The sequence below is a fragment of the Leptomonas pyrrhocoris genome (genome assembly GCF_001293395.1).
Source record: "Leptomonas pyrrhocoris isolate H10 chromosome Unknown, whole genome shotgun sequence".
Classification (NCBI taxonomy): Eukaryota; Euglenozoa; class Kinetoplastea; order Trypanosomatida; family Trypanosomatidae; genus Leptomonas; species Leptomonas pyrrhocoris.
In genome coordinates, this window is record NW_015438357.1 from 2,476,837 (window position 1) to 2,495,550 (window position 18,714).

Consider the following 18,714-nt stretch of genomic DNA (forward strand, 5'->3'; position numbering starts at 1 on the left):
TTCTTCACTATGTTACGCTGTACTATCGTTGCCTTACAATCGCTGTCGTGTTCAACAGACACGTCGCAAACGCCTTCCCGCCATCAGGCGAGAGGTGCAAGCAGTCGTCGAACATAATTGCCTCGGCACCAGCGCCAAAAGTTCCGTTTCCCATTGGCGGTTCTCCGCCACTCAAGACGTCAAAGTAACAGTTGTGATACAACGACGACGCAGCATAAAAGCTGGAGTACGTCTCCGTCGTCTCACGAATCGTATCCGAAAAGCTAGCGGACACGGCGGCGGCACGAGAGTTCAGCACGTCGTAGTTTCGGCACCCCTGCGTGCACTGCGTCGTGTGTGCCGCACTCGTTGATGCGTTGCAGAAGGCAAGGGAGGCAGGTACATCGGCGACGGCCATCACCAGCGCGTTGTCCGCCGTGAGAAGCTGTTTTGGTGCTTCGGAGGAAACTCCCACAGCATCCGTGGGGGAAAATTTCGTTTCTTTTGGTAGTACACCCTGGATAAACTGCCGAGACGGCGGTGGCACAAAAAAGTAGACGTATTTTACCCCGCTGAGGTACTTAAAAAGACGCTTGTTGGTGGAGAGGTAGCGCGTCACCGCCCCCGCAACGCAGCGGTACGCCTCTGAGAAAGCCTGTTTTGCGGATTCGGGGAGTTCCCACACCTCCCTCACGCTGGCCAGCGGTGACACGAGAATGTAGACGATGATGTTGATGCTGTCGCACGCCGCGTTTTCCGTGGTACTCCTCTTCCGCCGCGCCACCGCCGCATCGAAGGCGACGTATAAGTTCGGAAAGTGCCTTTTCAGCTGAGTTGGATCGTCTCTGCTGCTGGTCGGCAGGACCGCCTCGACGGCGTCCGTCCACAGGGTGTACGCCAGCGGGCTGCCGTGTTGATAGAGCGGAAGTGGGATGACGTCGTTCGACACGGTGAACCGAGTCGCGTAGCCAGGCGTCCTCCAAGTCTCCTCGAGTTTACGTGAGAGTCTGTAGTACTCGTCCACCGGAGAGACGTAAATGGAGTTCCAATAAGATCGAGCCTTACGGCCGGCATTTCCGTTCTTCACAGGACGAGGGAAAGAACTTGCGTTGATACGCCCGCGTAGTTCCTCGGCCATGTAGGCGCTGATGGTGCTGCCGCGCTCAGAGACAAGCGACGGCCCCACCTCGATCAAGGCAAGCAAGATCTCCGTCGTTCCCTTGAACATGCACGTGGAATCCCGTGATGCCGAGAAAGGCAGAACGATCTCTTCACGGCAGTGGTCGTAACGGCAATGGTACGGGGCGCGCCCGGTACAGAACCTTTGTCGCCCGTTCTTGCTGCACTGCAGTTGGTCAGCCAGGAGGCAGAAGAAGAACACGACCATCATGAAAAGCACCACGACACGCATGGTCAGTCGAGGGGCTTCGTTCACGCTCATCCTCGCTATTCTTTCTTGTACTTCGCAGATATGAACCTGGACCTATCCGCACGTGTCCTGTCCAGCTTAATTCCTTCCTCTTTTCTTTCCTTACAAGAAGCTGGTTAACAAATATCTTCGAACACAGAGGGGAAAACAGCCGTGCCACGTCTGCAGCGCCGAGCCATCCGCCGCACGAAATGTGTTGTACAAGCGCGTTTGCCCTCAGCACCCTTCGACGCGGTGGCGAGATCCAGACAAGGTGTCAAACAAGAGCAAAAAGCGCAGTGGAGGTTTTGTATGTAAATCAAGATACTTTCAACAGAAAAATGTCCTTTCAACGTAAGCAGCAAATGGGAACACAAAGAGATGTGGAGCATAACGCCACGACGAAAGGTACTACTGCGACTACTCGGTACTGCTTGGTGAAACAGAGCACAAAGGAGGGGAGGAAGAAAAAACGCAAGAACAGATGCACCCCCCAGAAGTTCAGCAAAACTAGACTCTTGGGATTTAAAAAAAAATACGGTGGCCGTCGTTGATGGAATAAAAGCCGTCGTTTTGCTTCGTCTTCAAATACATAGATGTAGAAGAAAAGCAGCGCGGAATGGCGAGAGACGAGGTAGAATACGAAAAGATTTCTTTTTACCTATTCTCCTGTATGTCACTACCAAAGAAGAAAGCAGAAGTCGTTTTTGTTGTTGTTTGTGAGATGAATGCCACGCAGTTGATAGCAAAACCAGTTGGCCTTTTTTTAAGCGACACAAGAGAACGTCGTTGCACAACAATGATACAAATAAGCAGATATGAAGTCGTGTTCTTCACGTTGTTGACAGTAATAAAACAAGAGAAGGAAGGAAGGAGTACGAGAACGAGAGGTCTTTTCTTTTTACGGCTCTCACACGCCGGAGTTGATGCGCGTAGAAGGGCTTCGAGTTGCGACAGCTCGAAAACACGCAAGAGCACGCTCACAGCATCTTGCATTAGGACAACAACTAAGCAGCAGACTCATCGAAAACAGACCTCCGTCTTAACCACATTAACTTGCAGCTGTTTGACGGGTTCTGTGCATTTGCGAAAACTGTCTGCGTTGTTGCCCAACGAACGATGGAACGAACGTGGGTGGTGCCGTGCTCCGCTCGCCTTTGGGAACAGCAGTCAACGTTCGCGTGTGCAGTGATGTCGCCATCACAGAAGAACCCTTCGAAGCGAAGCAGGCGCGCTCAAAAACGCAAAACAAAAACCAGCAGGAGTGCACCGATCATTCTCCTTTAGGCGTCCGGTTACATGCACTCATTCCCACCAGTTCAGTTCCTTGTTGAAGGAGAACACAGGTTTTTTTTTGTACGTGTACTCCTTTGCGGCTTGCATAACTGAAAGGGAAGGGGGGGGGGGCGGAGGAACTAAAAAGAGCGCTGCTTGTCACGTTAGATGGGAAAAGAGAAGCTACGCCTTTTCGAACTTTCTTGTTCAGGTGGGGAGAAGGCTCTCGCGGCCCCTCACCTTCGTTGCTCGCGGCTCTCCGGCTGCGGCGTCCTCTGTTCTGCTGTTGGGTGCCTGCGCTGCACCGTCCCCGCAACGCACAACAGAGAGAAGGAAAACTCTAGTCGACTACTCTCTGATCAGGAAGAAAGGAAAGAAGAAAGAAGAAAGATCAATACAGTGCAAAACAGTGTCATTACATCCCGTGTATCGTTTTCATTCTCCTTTCAGGGGTGACGACGCTATTTTCGTTTTTTACTGAACCAATTAGAACTTTACGAAAGGGAGTTTCTTGCCGACTCAGATCGTCTGCACTTCCACCTCGTGGGGTTGGAAAAGGGGCGGGACGGTGGGAAAAAAGAAAACAGCCTTTCCTGGAGAGAGGTCGACTGGAGGGGAGAGAAGAGAAAGGGAAAGTATACAACGTGTGGCTTTCGATTCATCTCCCGGCGAATTCTTCCTGGCGCAAGCTTCCAGAAAAAAAAAAGAACGAAGCGATCCAGCATGCTCGAAAAGCCCTCAGTTGCAGCATTGCGCGGGAAGAGAATAACGAAGTTACATATAATAATAACAACAAGGGAGGTCTCGTATGTGCGGGTGAGTGGGGGTGTGGGTGGTTGTACGGCGGTGCACGATGTAAAGAATGCCACTTGGCAAACTTGATTAACCAACGAAGACAAGCACAATCACACGCACACACGCACAAAAAAGTGGCAAATCAAGAAATCTAAAAAACAATTACGAGAGAAGCCAAACCGCTATGGCTCATTCAAAAATGAAATGGAAAGAAGAGGAGGAAGCTACAAGAAAAGCAAGAAGACAACGAAAAGGAAAATCAACGCTAAGTACATTTGTCTATTTTCTTTTGTTTGCCGACTTGGTGCTGCGCGTAGGATGAAAGCAACACCACGCATAATGGAAACGCGCCAATGATGGAGCCACCACAGGTTGACTCCGTAGCAAAAACACAAAAGAAGGAAAAAGGAAAAGCAAAACGACTCGTTTTTTAATCAGGAGAAAAAGTAGAAGAGAAGGGGGAAAATATGTGTATACACCTTGGACGCCGCATTAACGCGTGTGTCGGACGGCCACAAACCAATAAGAGAGAGAAACGCATCTCACACGTCGCGCGACAGATCACCACCGACGCACGCGTAGGTAAAAAAAAAAAGAAAGCAAAGAAAAAAGGTTAGGGTCACAGAATACACACATACAAGCATATATATGTGAAAGAGAAGTCTCCTTCAAAACTCTTTCCCGTTCGATTCTTGTGCGTCGACGAACAAACAAAAACCGGTCCTTTACCTTTCGTTCATTCAAAGCATGTCGGGCGGTCTCTTTAACATTTTGTTGCGGCAACGCCCTTCAGCAGTATCCTTCTTTTTTAATTTGATACTTTTCACTACAGATCCACGTTTAGTTCGGAAATCTCACCTGCCTGCGGCACATCGACATCTTCGAAGGTTTGCGAGACTGTTCGACGGCGTGAGCGGCGGCTGCTTCTTCGCTTCGACGCCGTTACACTGGCCCCCACTGACGCGGCATCGTCGCCCGGCCGCGGCTCCGTCCTCGCCAGCTCATCCTCGTGCAGACCACCACCCCTCACGTTCGCGTAGTATTCATCGCCCTTCTGGCGGCCGTCGTCGTCGACCATGTTGCCGTCCCCGTACTGGTTACGCCCGCCACGGCCGAAGATACCGGCGGCACCCATGGTCATGTCCTCCGGGTTTTGCCGTCGTTCCTGTGGGTTGAAGCCGCGACCGAGACGGCGCTGCGCCTCCTGCTGTTGCCGCTGTTGGTCGACTGACATCTGCTGCTGCGTGTACGCGCCATTCGCGAGCTTCAGGTCCTTGCTGCCGTTGCGGGACTTGAGTGGGGAGTCGGCGAGCACGTAGGCCTTGCCCATCCGTTCGCGCAACACCATCGCGTGGAGCGGCGGTGCCTTCTTCGGCTTGATCGAGGCGATGCAGCAGTAAACAATAACTGCAAACAGCAGCACCAGCAGCACCAGAGCAATGATGAGAAAGATCACCCACCAGTGTGACTGCGCCCACGTGAGCGTTTTAAAGCCGTTCACAAAGGTTGGCTGCGGCTTTCGGGAGGTGGTGGGGGGGGGGGTGGCTGGGGGTAGAGCTGCACCTCGCACACCACGATATACGTGGGGCGTGTAGGATCGACGAGTGAGACCCTCCAGGTGCTGTCCCTGCGCATCATCGATCTGGTGCCGTAAGTGTTGACCGTGTAGAAGTACCCGTGCGGAAAGGTGGACGCGGTGGTTGTATCCCACACGAACTGCTCGTAGTCGTTGACCACGTGTCCCTTGTTGGCATACAGGCCTTGCCAGAAAGCCGTGCCCGGCTCGCCTGCGTAACTGTACATATCGTAGAACCCGTAGCGCCAGCGGTAGGTGCAGCTGTCGCTGCTCAGCGTAGGCGAAGTGCAGCTGCGTGCGTCGCAGCATTTGTTTGGGTTTTCTGCTGACGGCTTCGCGCTGGCGCCGGTGAAGAAGGTCACGGCCGCGCCGGCATCCGTATCCTTAATGGAGGTCATCATCTGGTTGTTAATGGACGTGGTAGGGTCGCTCGCGGGGACGCCACCGCCATCAAAGCACTGCTTCGCCGAGCCGTCGACGTCGAGAATATGCTCCCGACTGTCACTGTTGTCGTAGGTGTATATGAGTCAGTCCTTCATCTGCAGCACCAGCATACCTTGCAGCTAGCCGCGCGCGACTTGGGTGGCCGCGAGAAGCGCCACGACGAGCACGGCCTGCGTCAGACGTGGCACTGCCGAACGCATCGTATACATCTCTTGATGCTGTTGCGATGGCTTTCCTTGCTTGATGTGGTCAACGTGGACGGGGAACAGAAATACACGAAGAAACAGCAATCACAATAGCGAAGGAATGGAGAGCAACGGTTGTACTTCTTCCTCTCTTGTGCTTGTGTGTTCCCCTCCGCCGTCAACGATGCCCAACAGCCACGAAAAGAAATACAACTTGTCTGCTTACGGTTTTCTGCTGCTTGCGTGGAGAACGTCCTTTTGCTTTCTTTCTCTTTTTTAGAAAGCGCAGAGAACAAGAGGAGAAAACAAAGCAAGTAAGCCGCTGCTTCTGTGGAGCTATAGCTACATATTTATGTAGTAGTTGTCTGGAACAGGTGTTGGCGTGGAAGGCAGACGTGCGGAAATACACGAAGGTTGAGAGCGGAAGAGCAGAAGAGTGAAGGCGAAGAGGACATCTTTTCCCACTATTACTATTTTTAGTCGTTGGCGCTCTCCGCAGGTTTCTCGTCCCTGTCAAACCGAGATCGAAAAAAACCACTGCACAGCAGCAGCGGGTCTCTACAATACTATTGTCACCTCAGCTGGAGAGAGAGGGGGGAGAAGAGGGATCTGTTCTACGTGCTGGCGGCACCTGCTTCGCTGGCTCCTTCCAGACTCCAACACATCCGTCGCAACTACGTTCTTCCTTTCCAGGGGCAAGACTCGCTACCACCAGGGTCCCAATTAAAGCCGACCTGGTGCGCAGGAACAGAACCAAAGACTCAGGTAATCAGTAGAACATAATAAGTAAGAGCAGGCCACAAGCACCACGATTGCATTCGTTCACAACAAGGGCTGTGCCTTTAGAGAAACCGAGAAATAAGAAAGCAAGGTGTAAGGGGAAAAGTATAAGGATGTCGCCGTCTTTCGTTAGGGAATCAAGGTGCCCATTCCGACTAAAAGAGGGGAAAGAGAAGGAATGCCAAGGAGAGCCAGCGCGGTTAGCTGCTGTGCAACCCGTGAGCAACGAGAAGGGAGAGAGAAGGAAGGGGAGGATGGATGCCATTACCAGGGAGAGCATAGCAGAGACCCAATTGGCCTCGTGGGGGACCTCACTCTACACGCCGCAATCACTTCAGAGCAGGCTTGGAGAGCAAAGAGAGTGGGAGATGCAACTCTTGGTTTCTCCCTCCTCACTCGCTTCACCCTTTGTTCTTTCTTTTGTAAAGCCCCGGCGTGTCCGACTTCCCACAAAAGGCAAAAGAGAAGAAGGAGGAAGACGAATTGCTGCTTGTTATCAGTACTCCCGGCGCACCCTCGCATCCGCCTCTTCCACGCGAACGATCGCGGATGCTTTCTCCTTTTGCCGAACTACACTAGCGTGCGAATATAAGCGGGGAAAAGTCTTCTCCTCCTCTCCCTCCCCGTACTCCCCTCTCTTTCTCCCAGCCGCTGTGCAACGTTAGATGTTTAGTAAATATTGATTTTTAATATATTCGACCCTATTCCCAAGCGTGCGCATCTGGGGAGAGAAATACGCGATTGAGCACGGAGGAGACATCCCTGCTACCCCTCCATCGCCTTTGCCACGACAGCAACAGAAAACTCATTCTCGCCGAATCTCCTTCGCTTCCCTTCCTTTTCTGCGTGCGCCGCCGTCGGAAACGGTGGTGGCAACGCGCGGGCATCTGCAGCTCTCAACGACACACATGAAAAGATGAAGAGAGAAAAATGCTGACAAAGCACTCAAGGCAGCTGCGGTACTCCCAACTCCCACTGTACACACACAGCATAGATGCGCAGCGACGTCGCAGTACGTACGCTGGTGCGCATGTGTGCGCGTGCGGGTTTTGGTGATCCGCATATGCGGCTCTCACGCGGTCCCCTCTCTACGAGAAGAGCATCAAGAAGGCAAGCATCAGGGCGAACAGCCCGATGGCCTCTGTCAGGGCAAAGCCAAGAATGGCGTAGTTGAAGAGCATCTTCGTCAGGTTCGGCTGGCGAGCGCAGGCGATCAGCAGGGAGCCAAAGATCGTACCAATACCCATTCCCACACCAGCCAGAGCGATGGCGGCCAGGCCGGTGCCGACGTAGTGCAGGCCCTGAACGGAGATGGCCACGGTGGAGGCCTTGCGGGGGCACACGACCAGCGCACTGGAGGCGGCGGCCACACGGCGGGCGGCGGGCTGAGCGAGAACACGGCGCATCATCTTGAACGCAAGATAATTCACGCTTCTTTTCTGTTCTCCAGCTATAAGATAATATACTAACACCTCTGCGACGTGCTGCACAATCACAGCACCGAAATCGATACGTGTTGAAGGGGAGAGGGGGGGGAAGCTCTTCTCTGAGAAAACGGACACAGAAGAAGAAACGGGACGCGAAGTGACAGCGGCAATACTAGAAACAAACGACGGAAAGATGGTGATTTCGAGAGAAAAGATATAAAAGAAATGCATAGAGGTGGTGCGGCGTTAGTGTCATCTCACTCGGACCTACTGACGCGTTGCTTCCGTGACGGCACCGCCACAAGAACGAAAAGAAAAACCGCACGTTGTGTGTGGCTGGGTGTATCTACGGGCGGTGACCACAACGTCGGGCGCGTCCCAGCTCCCCGGCTCCACCTGTCGTACCCACCACCATCGGCATGCGCTCAGCCACAAAGCCGACATTCGCCAATGAGGGAACAAAGCTGAACAAACCAGAAAACACATAAAAAAAGAAATGGGCTAAAAACGATGTACGTTTGAAGACCGTGCGATGGTATCCCTTTAGGTTCGCTTGTTGTTGTTAAACCGCCTTAAGACACGGCACTCGCGGGATTTTTTCTTACGTTTTGCTTTACGTGGTGGAGCGACTCACGTGGCACTCAATCAAAGGGAGATGCAACGCGCGGCAGGCGCGCAACAACACATGTCTCATCGAACTTGAGAAAAAGGGAAAAGCCTACCCTTTTGGCGGCATCCTGCGTGCTCAAGACAGAAAAACAGCGAAGACGCTCATTACACGGGCCACGTGCGGCGAGGTGGCGGGCAAGTCCTCGTCTCCGAGCCATTCCAGCAGCATCTCCTGCGGTGGGCGTGTCTCGCCGGACTCCTCGCCTGACCAACTCGGCTCGTTTCCTGTCCCGCCCACGGACACCGCCACGCTCTCCAACGCGCGCTGCACCATCGCCTGATCCTCCGTTGAGAGCGCGTGGGGTGCGGTCTTGCTCAGCGTATTCAAAAGGTGCACCACAACCCGGCTCACCAACACACTCGGCGAGACATCCAGCAGAAGCACCAGCGGTTCCAGCAGGGCGGAGACGCTCGCCTGCGGTCCGCCAACCATGCGCACGGCGGCGTGCACCTCCGCCAGCAACCGCTGCTGCCCTTCGCTGGAGTGGGCCGAGGCGAGACAGAGCGCCAGCGCCACCGCCAAGGGGATCGTGTGCTGTTCCGCTTGGACGTCAGCCGAAGTCAGCAGCGCCTGCACCGCGTGACGCGACAGCGCCGCCTGCAATGGGCCCCCGCTCATGCGGGCCACCGCCGTCAGCACCGCCGTCACCGCACCACAGAGCTCTGCCGAGGGGCTGTTGCGCACGACGCTCACCCATGCATCGATATCGGTTGCAGCGATGAGTGCTTCGACGGTAGCCTGCCGAAGTAGCAGCAGGCTGTACACGACCCGAAACACGAGCGGCAGCATGCCAAAGTCGCGATGGGTGTGCTGCAGAGCAATGGGCAGCGCCTGCGCCGCCGCCGCGTGATCGAAGCTCGACGAGGACTGCGCCATCGTCAAGAACAACTCCCACGCGTTGTCCTCTGCCCACGCGGTGGCGGCGCTGGTGGGCGCGGTGCAGGGCAGCACAATGGTGGGAAAGAGAGACCAAATGACGGCGTCGCTGCTGCACTGACGCACGCTGCTGCCCAGGCAGTCGAGCAGCATGGCTAAGGATCCAAGGGAGTCATCGCCGTCCTCATCCGCGTCATTGTCGCTGTCGAAGTGGCCCCCGTAGGCGCCCGTCGACCCAGCAGCGTTTGCCTTCGCTGCCTGGGCCCCGTACGACTCAATAATGGCCTGCGTGGGGGGGACGAAGAGCTGCAGTAGCGTCTCCCCGTGTGCCAGCAACGCCTTTTTCTCTGTCAGCACGTGCACGAGACCCGCCAGCTCCTTAATGGTCGTTGGGCTCTGCACGGCCGTCAGCAGCATCTGCACCGTCTGCAGCACCGTCGTCACGAGCGTCGCTGGCATGTCGGGCAGCGTGAAGTGGTTGTCCGAGATGAAGTTCTCCGTCGATTTTAGCGACACGAGCACGAGCACGACGTTCTGGGTACGCACGGCGTGCTGCAGCACCGCCTCCAGCGCCGCCAACACCGCATGGCGGTCGCGGAGGTCCGTCACCGACTCACACCACATGCCCACCAGCCACACCACTCGGCGCGCGATGAACGGCGAGGCGTGCGCAAGGACGTCGGGCCGCAGCAGTGGCAGTAGCTTGTCCCGCAGGAAGCCGAGGTACGACGCGTTGTCTTGCGCGTTCATGGTGTAGTAGCCGATGCCGATGGCGTGCAGGGCCGCCGTAACCGCACCTTCGTCGCCCTCCTGGAGAAGTTGGTTCACCACCGCCCACGCTACGGTCAGCACCGGCGCGGCGCCGTTCGTGGAGCCTGTCAAGGCAAGAAAGAGCTGCTCCGCACAGCTCATCATTGACGCTTCATCATCCATGTCGACGTCCAACTCCGCCGCGACCCGCTCCGGCTGCGAGGACCACCCCGCGAGCGCGTCGGCCGACGTACCATCCGCCAGGTACGTCGACACAACGTACTGCAAAAACGGGGGGAACGAGGACGAGGACGTGGCGAAATTGTGCAGGCAGCGCGCGATGAAGGCGTCGCCGTCTTCGGCACTCAAGAGGGCGGTAAAGAGGCGCAGGGCCCGGCACACCGCCTTCTCCGACACGACCTCGTCTACAGGGCTGCGGACAACCGCAACGAGGAGTGTGAAAAGCGACAGCGGCGGCGGTGGTGGTGGTGGTGTGACAGCCGCGTCCGTCGCCGCCGCTGATGCGTCCGCTGCGGGAGACGCACAAGACGCGGCACCGGTCAACCTTTCCACAGCGGTGGCCTCCGCAAAGAAAAAGGCGTCACCGAGTTCCTGCAGGCGACTTGGGAAGTACACGACAGTGGCCTCCATGATCTTCAGCGCGTACTCTAGCAAACGCAGCCGCTGATTGGCTTGCGACGGACTCGCCACCGTTTGGCCGAGGCCCTCCGCCAATCGCCACGTGGTGTTCAACAAAAAACGGCAGAAAGCTGCGTCGAATACGGCCCGTCCAAAAACGCGCAGGCTGCACTTCAGTAGGTACAGACACACGTCGTAGTGCGCCAGCATCGCCGCCGCATCCGGCAGCAACGCAAAGACACCGGAGAGGGCCGCCACCATGGCCTGACACACATCTTCAAATACATGCCCGACGCGACTGCCCTGCATCTCCTTCAACAAAACGTGAGTCGAGAGGAGAAGGGAACAGACGCGATCGTAGGCCTGCGATCGGGCGGCGCTCTCCATCTCTGCGACGTAGCGCGTGACGACGTGATGAATCAGCTGCGGCATCCCGCCCACCTGCGCCTTCCGGGAGCCGCGTCTGGCCATCACCGCGACGATGGCGCTCACCTTCCGTGCGAGTAAGACGGACGGACAAGATGGCGCCACCACCAGCTCCACGTAGAGAGAAATGAATCGCTCCTGTGACGCAGGTGAGACGCAGCCGTGCCACGACTCATCAAGAAAGGCGATGACCAATGTGCAGAGGAAGAAGCGCAGTTCGGGCTTCAGCTGCGGGGAGGCGATGCCGTCGTACGTGTGCTGGAGGAACGCATCTGGCTGCTGAGACTGCAGCTGGCGCAGCTGGGCAGCGGCGGCCTTACGCGCGCTGCTGTCCGTGGAGATCCGCAGTACTTCGAAGAGGGAGTCCATTTTCTTGTTTCTGATGCTCACCTGCGAAGGAGAAAGAAAACAGAGGATGTATCAGCGGCCAAAAAAAAAGGATTCTGTTCGCTGTAACGCTGCTGTGTGAGCAGCTAATGCCTTTTTTTTTTCAGTGAATATATTATCTGTGCTTCTAGACATGCTCTTTTGCAATATATCGGCAACAGCACATGGTGTGACGGGCGAAGCTTCCGAGGGATGAAAGGAAAAGGGAAAAAAAAATGGGTGCGGACTTCGAGGTGAGAGGGAGCGAAGCCATGGGATGTAAAAAAAAAAACCGTACAGAAAGCCAAAGCAAAAAACATCATGACAGCGTGGCTTTCATATATATATATATATATATATATATATATATATATATTTATTTATTTATTTATATTTCTTCCTTTCCCCCTTACAACACTTTGACAGCCTGCTTGTTGTATTCGAGATTCCTATATTGTGCGCTTTGAACGGCCAACGCTACGCTTTCCATGTGTTGCAGCTCTTCAGCTTGGCACATAAAGAACAGGGACGGACGCCCGTGACCCGCACCGAGTGATGCAAACGCCGAGATAGATATTCTTCCTTCTTCTTTTTTTGAGCGAGTTCAAACGAAAGTTATTAGCAGCACCGCCGAGGATTGAAAATGGAGAAGGCCGGTGTTCCGACAACACACACCGGCAACGAGGGAGAAAAGACAGACATCAACAACAAAAAAGGTGCGTGTTAAAAGAAGTTGCCGGCAGCATTGTCCACCTCCTGTGTCAGTCGCAGCATCATCTCTTGACTCTGCACATCCAACGGCAGAAAGCCCACCATGCCGTAGCCTTCCACCACGTCCATCAGCAGCCGGGTGTAACGGTAAATGCGCCCACCCTCTTTTTGCAGGTCGAGCTGCGCCAGCTTCGCATCCTCCTCGCGCTCCTCCAGTGTTAGTCGTGGCAGCGGGTAGGCGCTCGTCACGAAGTGCTGTGCCATGCGATGCTCCTGGAGCCGCCGCCGTAGCTGCCGCTTCCACAGCCGATCGAAGTTCTCAGAGAGCAACGAGGAAGCGTTCAGAAACGTCTCACCCTCATCGTCGGTGTCCTCGAGAACGCCAGCTGGCACGGTGTCCCACTTACTCAGCACATTCACGTGCGGCAACTCGTGGTCAATCATCGTGGTGAGCGACAACACGCACGAGGAGACGTAGGTCGGCACGTCGCGCGTGGCAATCCCCGCGTCAACCAGGTGCACGGTGCACAGACTACACTGCAGCCGCTTCGCCAGCGCCCGTGTGATGGCGGGCATGACCTGCGCATCAAGGTAAAACTCCACCTGTCCAGGACAGTCGATGAGAAGGTACGGCGCACGCAGCGTCGGACCGCCACCACCACCGCCAGCAGCGGAACGATAATGTGCCGTAGACGACGACCCTGATGATGTTGTGTTCACCTCCGTGGTCAACACTTCATGGACCCGTTGCTCCACCGCCGCCTCTACCTTCGCGAGCACCCAGTCCACGTTCGCCTGCATGACGGCGGCACAGAAGAGATAGGTGCCATTGGGGCCCAGATGCTCCTCATGCATGACACGCCCGTGGTCTACCAGCTCGCGGATGTCCACGTCGCACGGATACGGGAAAACGTCCTCGTTGGCCGGGTCGAGGTTCAGCAGCACCACCGGTCGGGTGGGGTCGTACACACTGAGGAATTGGCGTTTGCCCTCGCAGTAGGTGGTCTTGCCGCTGCCCGGTGGGCCGCAGATGAGTTCGCCAAACATGGGAGCAAAAGCAAAAAGCCAGCTCTCGCACAGCCTTCGACTTTGCTTTCTTCTTATTCTTATTGATGATGAATCTTGTCCTTTACGATTCTTTTTTTATTTGACAAGTGAACAGCCGAAGCGAGGAACCCGAGGGGAGAAGGGAGTTAATTGTGTGAAATTGGGGCAGCGCGAGCAGCCTCAACGCGATACAAAACCCGGAAAAGAGGGGGAAAAATCTTGAGCCACGACGACCGTTGCGGTTAGCGCATTAGACTTGTGTTGAATTCCTGAACTTCCATGTTTTTACTATTTATGAGAGAGTGGCCAGCGTGATAATGAAGGTTGTGTGTGTTACGTGGGAAACCGGTTCCTCCTCGTAGTTCAGAGTGCGCCATGAGAACGCTCATTTCTTTCCTTTCATGGAATTATTTTGCTCCCCAAAAACATGCACTTCTGAACTCAAAACGGCCACTAGAAAAACCCGGTGCTCGGTTGTGTCCGCTTCACCTTTAATAAAGATGTATTTTATTATTTCATTTATGTTATGTCGTCATTAACTGTTGTTCCTGTTAAAGCACCGTACTTAAACAAACCTCCCATACGACCGACTTGCTGTTATACGCATAAGAAGAGAAAGGAAAACGGCAGAAAACAAAAGCACTGAAGTCGCAAGAGAAAGTAGAAAATAAAAAAGGTGATGGTGATAGATGAGCGAAGGACTTACACGCTGACCAACGTGATCTAAAGAACGCCGCCCAGGTAGAGGTTGGTGGCCTGGTCCCACATGTTCTGCGGGCGATGCGAGCTGCGTGCCGCCTGCCGCGCGACGTCCCGCCAGCTCCGCACACCAGGGAGGGACTTCGCAAAAAACTGCAGCAGTCGCTGCTCCATCACATCCTGCGACGCCTTCGGGTCGAGCAGCGGACTCAGCGCCTCTGCCGCCTTCTGAAACTGCGGCACGACGCGGGTGGCGAAAAGTGTGGCGGCTCGTGCGCAGTTCGTGCCGGGGCGGATCGGGTTAACGATAAACAGATCATTCGCCGGCGCCTTCGCAAACGTCTTTTGCTGGACGTAGTCGATGCCCTGCCGCTTAAAGTCGAACTCCTTCCCGTAGTACTGCAGAAAGCCCACGAGCAGGACGGCGATGCTGTGATGCAGCTCCGGTGCGTAGTGGGCAGGGACTCGGTGCTTCAGGTACCACAGGACCAGCATGGAAACGGGAAACGAGCCGAGGCCACCAACGCTGGGGTCGTCTAGGCCGTAGTGATTCACCATGGCTTTTATTAACACGATGAGCGGTCGCGCCAGCTCGTTGCCCGGCTCGCAGAAGAGCTCACACAGGTAGTTGGACGACACGCAGCCATCCTTCTCGAAGGAGAGGTCCACCTTGACGTTTTCAGCCCGATGTCGGCACTTGACGATGGGCACCTTCGCGTGTGCGATGCACGTCACACTGGTGAAAGAGGAGTGGCGACGCATGCGATCTGCCGCGGTGCGGATGCCAGTGGTGAGGGCTGCCCGCACGGCACGCTGCGGCAACGAGCTCGTCGCCGCAGAGGCAACGTTTAACAGCGCGTTGTTCAGACTCGCGGACATCGCCGCCGCAATCTGCGCATCACTGCTGCGCATCATCACGCAGTCCACGTCGCTGGCGGGGATGACAAGACCGGTGCAGAGGCTGCCGTAGATTTGGATGTCCAGGCCGGTGCGCCAGAGCGTCCGCCGCACCTCGTCAATCACGCGAAGTTTGCCGTCGCGGTCGTCGGCGGTGGGGGAGAGAGCGTAGAGCAGCTCAACGAGCTTTGCATCGAGGGGAAGAATGCACGTGGCGACCGACGTGGCAGGTAGCCAACCCTGCACCGTGTCTGTTGTAGAGAGAAACGTTGAAGACGGCGACGAAGACGCCGAAGCCACGACAGTGCTAGGGAATCCTTTCGCGTTGGTGTCTTCCGTGCGTGTGCGACGCGACACACGCTGGTGCGCGCGGTTGCCGCTGCTGTCGCTGTCCTCTTCATCTCTATCACGGCGACGGTGCCGCTCGCTCGTACTATGGTGATTGTTATTATCGTGGTTGTGTTTGCTGTGATCCTTGTGTGGCGCTGGCGACGAGGATGCCCGGTGCGAGCCGTGCGCGTGCCTACTCGATTCTGATAGATTCACATGACGATGCTGACGGTGATCCTTCGACTGAGAGCTGATGCGACGCCGCGAGGGATACGTCGACGTCCCCTCAACGCTAGACGTTTGAGTCATTCCTCCCTCGTGTTGATCTCTCCGACACCGGCGACGGCTCCGCTCTAAATGGCAAGAGATTTCACCCTGCAGAGAGCCGACTTCCTTCGATTCAGCGGTGTGAAAGTGTCCGCCCACGTAAGGAGCGGTGTGAAAGCTGCTGCTCGGCCGGTGGGTGATGAAACCTTCTATGGCGCACTGAAGGGATTCCAGTTTTGCGGGGTCCATCAAACGGCGTCGACAACAACAGCGCCCAACGATTGCGGTCTATACGCCGTGATTTCCTTCTTTCTTGGTCCGTTGCTGCTTCCGCCGCAGTTTCTTTTTCCGAGATGAAGATAAAGAGAAGGCACTACACAGCCCGACCACACGCACACACACACAACACGGCACACCGCTAAGATCTTATATATATATACACTACGGTGCACAAGACGGAAGCTGCACGCACTCATGGCAGAGCAAAAACAAAAGACGAAAAGGCAGAAAAGGCGGAGGGAAATAATAATAAAAAGGTTGTCGTCCGGCATGTTAAAGAGCAATGCCACAGAATTCCCACCCAGACAGAACTCTTTTCAAACAGGCACCTCATTTACGGCATTGGAGCTCATCATCGCATTCGCAGAAGCGCCTCCGCGGCACTCGCTGGCGGGCATACAAGGCACAGCACCCAACATGTGGGAAATATAAAAAACAGAGTAGAAGACGAGTCGGCGTTCAAAGCCAGGAAAGTACCTCACACGCACACACTCAGAGAACGGCAAGACGTTTGCTGGAGGAGGGGGGGGAAGGAGGGGGGCGCCTTCGCCTTCTTTCCTTCATTTTTCGCACTTTGACATTTTATGAATGTTCTTTTCAAGCTGATGTTTTTTCAAATAAAGCGACGCATAGCGCACGAGGCCGTTTCCTTTCGTGCCGTTTTCTACTGTACATCAAGTGAGAACGGAGAGCAACTCATTTACAAGAACAAAAACGAAAGTTGAGACATAAAATGGCGGTCACATAAATATCCGACTTTTTTCTTCTTCAAAAAGGGGGAAGGTGTGCGGCATCGACCCCACCGCACACACCCGAAAAGGGGGAAAAAAAGCCGAAGAGGAGAGTGAGAACCCACGAAGTAATGCAACGACACGGTGCCATATCTTTCTCTCCCACTCCGCTGCACCTCTCATATTCCATCCTTGGCCTTCACCACACCTTTCCGACTCCCTCCCTCCTTTTTTTTACGCGGTAGCCGAAGCGACAACGGTGGTGTTCGTGCGGGCGGCCTGCTGCTGCTGCGTGAGCTTCTGCTGTTGATACAGGGCGGTGTGCCGGCTCAGTACGCGGTTCTTCGACAGGCGCTCCTCCAGCAAGTTGTCCATCTTCTTCTGAGCTACGCGGGAGATGTTATTGCCGTGCATGACGAGCGCCGACAGCTGCGTATTCCGCAGCGCCGCGTCAATCAGCTGCGAGGCGCCCTCTTCGCCAATGTCGTTGCACGACACGTCGACGAGCGAGATCGCAAAGCCGTCCGAGATGTTCTGCGCCAGACACACCGCCGCCTCGTCATCCAGCGAGTTGTCGCTCAGGTTCACGTCCTTCAAAGAAATGGACGTGCTGAGCAGACTGGAAATCCGCACCCCACCGGTGGACATCAGTCCACACGAGCTCAAATCCAGCTGCTCAATCACGCTGCGCTGATGGGCGCTGAGGACGTGGGTGAGCTCATTTGCGCCTACAGGGCCGACCTGGTTGCCAGACAAGGTGAGCGACCGCAAGGAAGTGTTCTTGGCCAGTCCTTGCTGCGCAATCGTCTTGACGCCGACGGCGGTCAGCGAGTTCAGCCGCAGATCGAGCTCCTCCAGCGTGTAGTTTCCCTCCAGCATCGCCGCAATTGCAGGTGCCGCCTCGTCCGTGGCGTTGTTGTTGCCCAAGGTGAGTCGCCGCAGCTCTTTGTTCGTCTTGACCGCATCGCAGATCGCAGCCACGCCGCTCGCGCTAAAGTAGTTGCCGTGGAGCTGCAGGACCTGCAACGTGGCGGCCGGAGTGCGGAGAAGATCCGCAAGACACTGCGCCCCACCTTGACCCAACTCATTCACTGAGAGATCCAACGAGGTGAGGTAGGTGTTGCGCTCCAGCGCCTTGGAGATGAGGGCGGCTCCTTCCGGTCCCAGCTTGTTCGCACCGAGGCCTAGCCGGGTCAGCACGGTGGACACGGCGACCGACTTCAGCAGCCGGCGGACGTCACTCGCGGTGAGGTGGTTACCGCGGATGTCCATCACCTGCAGCGTGTGCGACAGGTTCACCACTGCCGCCAAACCGTCGCAGCCGTCCTTGCCGATGTCGTTGAATCGGATAAACACCTCCGTCACGGGCGACGACTCGAGGCACACCGTGATCTTCTGTGTGGCGGCGGGACCGAGCTGGTTGTCCGTGAGGTCGATCGCACGAATTGGGGCGTCGGTGTCGCGGTCGAGGAGGGCACGGCAGATGCTGTCCAGCGTCTGCTCGCTGATCTGCCGCCACGGGATCTCCATCCGGCGGCGGTTGTCGCCAGCGCCGTCGCCCACGACCGTGAGGAGAGGACGGGAGGCCTTCGCAGCAGCCGTGACGATGGAGGGAGACGCCGTTGCAGGCGAGGTGCCAGGGGGATGTGAAGTCATGTCTGCTTATGAGTGCCTTTTTTTGTTGTTCTGTGGAAAGGAACAAGCGAACGTTTACGTAGGGGCTAGATGCACCTCAAGCAGAAGCGAACAGATTCCCAAGACAAAGTGTTTCTGCAAATACGCGTTAAGGAGGCATAATTAGCGGAGTTCAGAAGAGGTATGAGAAATGGACAAGGAAGAGGGCACGATCCACAAAGTTGCAAGGCGTTTACCGGGCAACATACTTCATCATGATAGATGGTGTACCCGTGAGTATCGACGTTTCTTTCCGTTTTCACGCATCTAGGGTGTTTTGTTTTGTGCCAAGGGGGTCGCCTTCCTCTTTTCCGCTGGCAACATGTTTTACCCTTCAAGCTGCTCTGTGACGCCGTGTACTTCCGTTTCGTTTTAAGCGGGATGCTCCTTCTTTCCTCACTGTTTTTCCTGTTGACGTTCTTGTTGGCCGGCGATAGTCGGGACACACCACACTCATACGCACACATCGGAGGGGGGGGGGAA

At 55.6% G+C, this 18,714-nt stretch overlaps 7 protein-coding genes across 14 annotated transcripts; all 7 read right to left on the reverse strand.

Moving 5' to 3' along the window:
* Window positions 1–22: 22 nt before the first annotated feature.
* On the reverse strand, window positions 23–1,818 carry ABB37_00831 (hypothetical protein; the record flags this gene model as incomplete). The annotated part of the gene is made up of 1 exon (XM_015797187.1): window positions 23–1,818. Exon 1 carries the CDS (start codon window positions 1,418–1,420, stop codon window positions 23–25), a length of 1,398 nt encoding a protein of 465 aa, XP_015665195.1. The 5' UTR covers window positions 1,421–1,818.
* Window positions 1,819–4,283: 2,465 nt separating this feature from the next.
* On the reverse strand, window positions 4,284–6,650 carry ABB37_00832 (hypothetical protein; the record flags this gene model as incomplete). 3 transcript variants are annotated; one of them, XM_015797190.1, is made up of 1 exon in its annotated part: window positions 4,284–6,650. In XM_015797190.1, exon 1 carries the CDS (start codon window positions 5,340–5,342, stop codon window positions 4,284–4,286), a length of 1,059 nt encoding a protein of 352 aa, XP_015665198.1. In that variant the 5' UTR covers window positions 5,343–6,650. The 3 variants fall into 3 exon arrangements, with proteins under 3 accessions (XP_015665198.1, XP_015665197.1, XP_015665196.1); XM_015797189.1 differs by having other exon boundaries at window positions 4,284–6,647; XM_015797188.1 differs by having other exon boundaries at window positions 4,284–6,028.
* Window positions 6,651–7,530: 880 nt separating this feature from the next.
* On the reverse strand, window positions 7,531–8,042 carry ABB37_00833 (putative ATPase subunit 9; the record flags this gene model as incomplete). Of its 2 annotated transcripts, none has more annotated exons than XM_015797192.1 (1): window positions 7,531–8,042. In XM_015797192.1, exon 1 carries the CDS (start codon window positions 7,849–7,851, stop codon window positions 7,531–7,533), a length of 321 nt encoding a protein of 106 aa, XP_015665200.1. In that variant the 5' UTR covers window positions 7,852–8,042. The 2 variants fall into 2 exon arrangements, with proteins under 2 accessions (XP_015665200.1, XP_015665199.1); XM_015797191.1 differs by having other exon boundaries at window positions 7,531–7,989.
* Window positions 8,043–8,614: 572 nt separating this feature from the next.
* Window positions 8,615–11,800, reverse strand: ABB37_00834 (hypothetical protein; the record flags this gene model as incomplete). 2 transcript variants are annotated; one of them, XM_015797194.1, is made up of 1 exon in its annotated part: window positions 8,615–11,800. In XM_015797194.1, the coding sequence occupies exon 1, from the start codon at window positions 11,597–11,599 to the stop codon at window positions 8,615–8,617; it is 2,985 nt and encodes a 994-aa protein (XP_015665202.1). In that variant the 5' UTR covers window positions 11,600–11,800. The 2 variants fall into 2 exon arrangements, with proteins under 2 accessions (XP_015665202.1, XP_015665201.1); XM_015797193.1 differs by having other exon boundaries at window positions 8,615–11,756.
* A 519-nt stretch (window positions 11,801–12,319) lies between these two features.
* Window positions 12,320–13,643, reverse strand: ABB37_00835 (hypothetical protein; the record flags this gene model as incomplete). Of its 3 annotated transcripts, none has more annotated exons than XM_015797197.1 (1): window positions 12,320–13,643. In XM_015797197.1, the coding sequence occupies exon 1, from the start codon at window positions 13,352–13,354 to the stop codon at window positions 12,320–12,322; it is 1,035 nt and encodes a 344-aa protein (XP_015665205.1). In that variant the 5' UTR covers window positions 13,355–13,643. The 3 variants fall into 3 exon arrangements, with proteins under 3 accessions (XP_015665205.1, XP_015665204.1, XP_015665203.1); XM_015797196.1 differs by having other exon boundaries at window positions 12,320–13,534; XM_015797195.1 differs by having other exon boundaries at window positions 12,320–13,445.
* A 434-nt stretch (window positions 13,644–14,077) lies between these two features.
* On the reverse strand, window positions 14,078–16,019 carry ABB37_00836 (putative mitochondrial DNA polymerase sigma-like protein; the record flags this gene model as incomplete). 2 transcript variants are annotated; one of them, XM_015797199.1, is made up of 1 exon in its annotated part: window positions 14,078–16,019. In XM_015797199.1, exon 1 carries the CDS (start codon window positions 15,587–15,589, stop codon window positions 14,078–14,080), a length of 1,512 nt encoding a protein of 503 aa, XP_015665207.1. In that variant the 5' UTR covers window positions 15,590–16,019. The 2 variants fall into 2 exon arrangements, with proteins under 2 accessions (XP_015665207.1, XP_015665206.1); XM_015797198.1 differs by having other exon boundaries at window positions 14,078–16,010.
* Window positions 16,020–16,791: 772 nt separating this feature from the next.
* Window positions 16,792–18,328, reverse strand: ABB37_00837 (hypothetical protein; the record flags this gene model as incomplete). Its single annotated transcript, XM_015797200.1, has 1 exon — window positions 16,792–18,328. The coding sequence occupies exon 1, from the start codon at window positions 18,211–18,213 to the stop codon at window positions 16,792–16,794; it is 1,422 nt and encodes a 473-aa protein (XP_015665208.1). The 5' UTR covers window positions 18,214–18,328.
* Window positions 18,329–18,714: the final 386 nt, after the last annotated feature.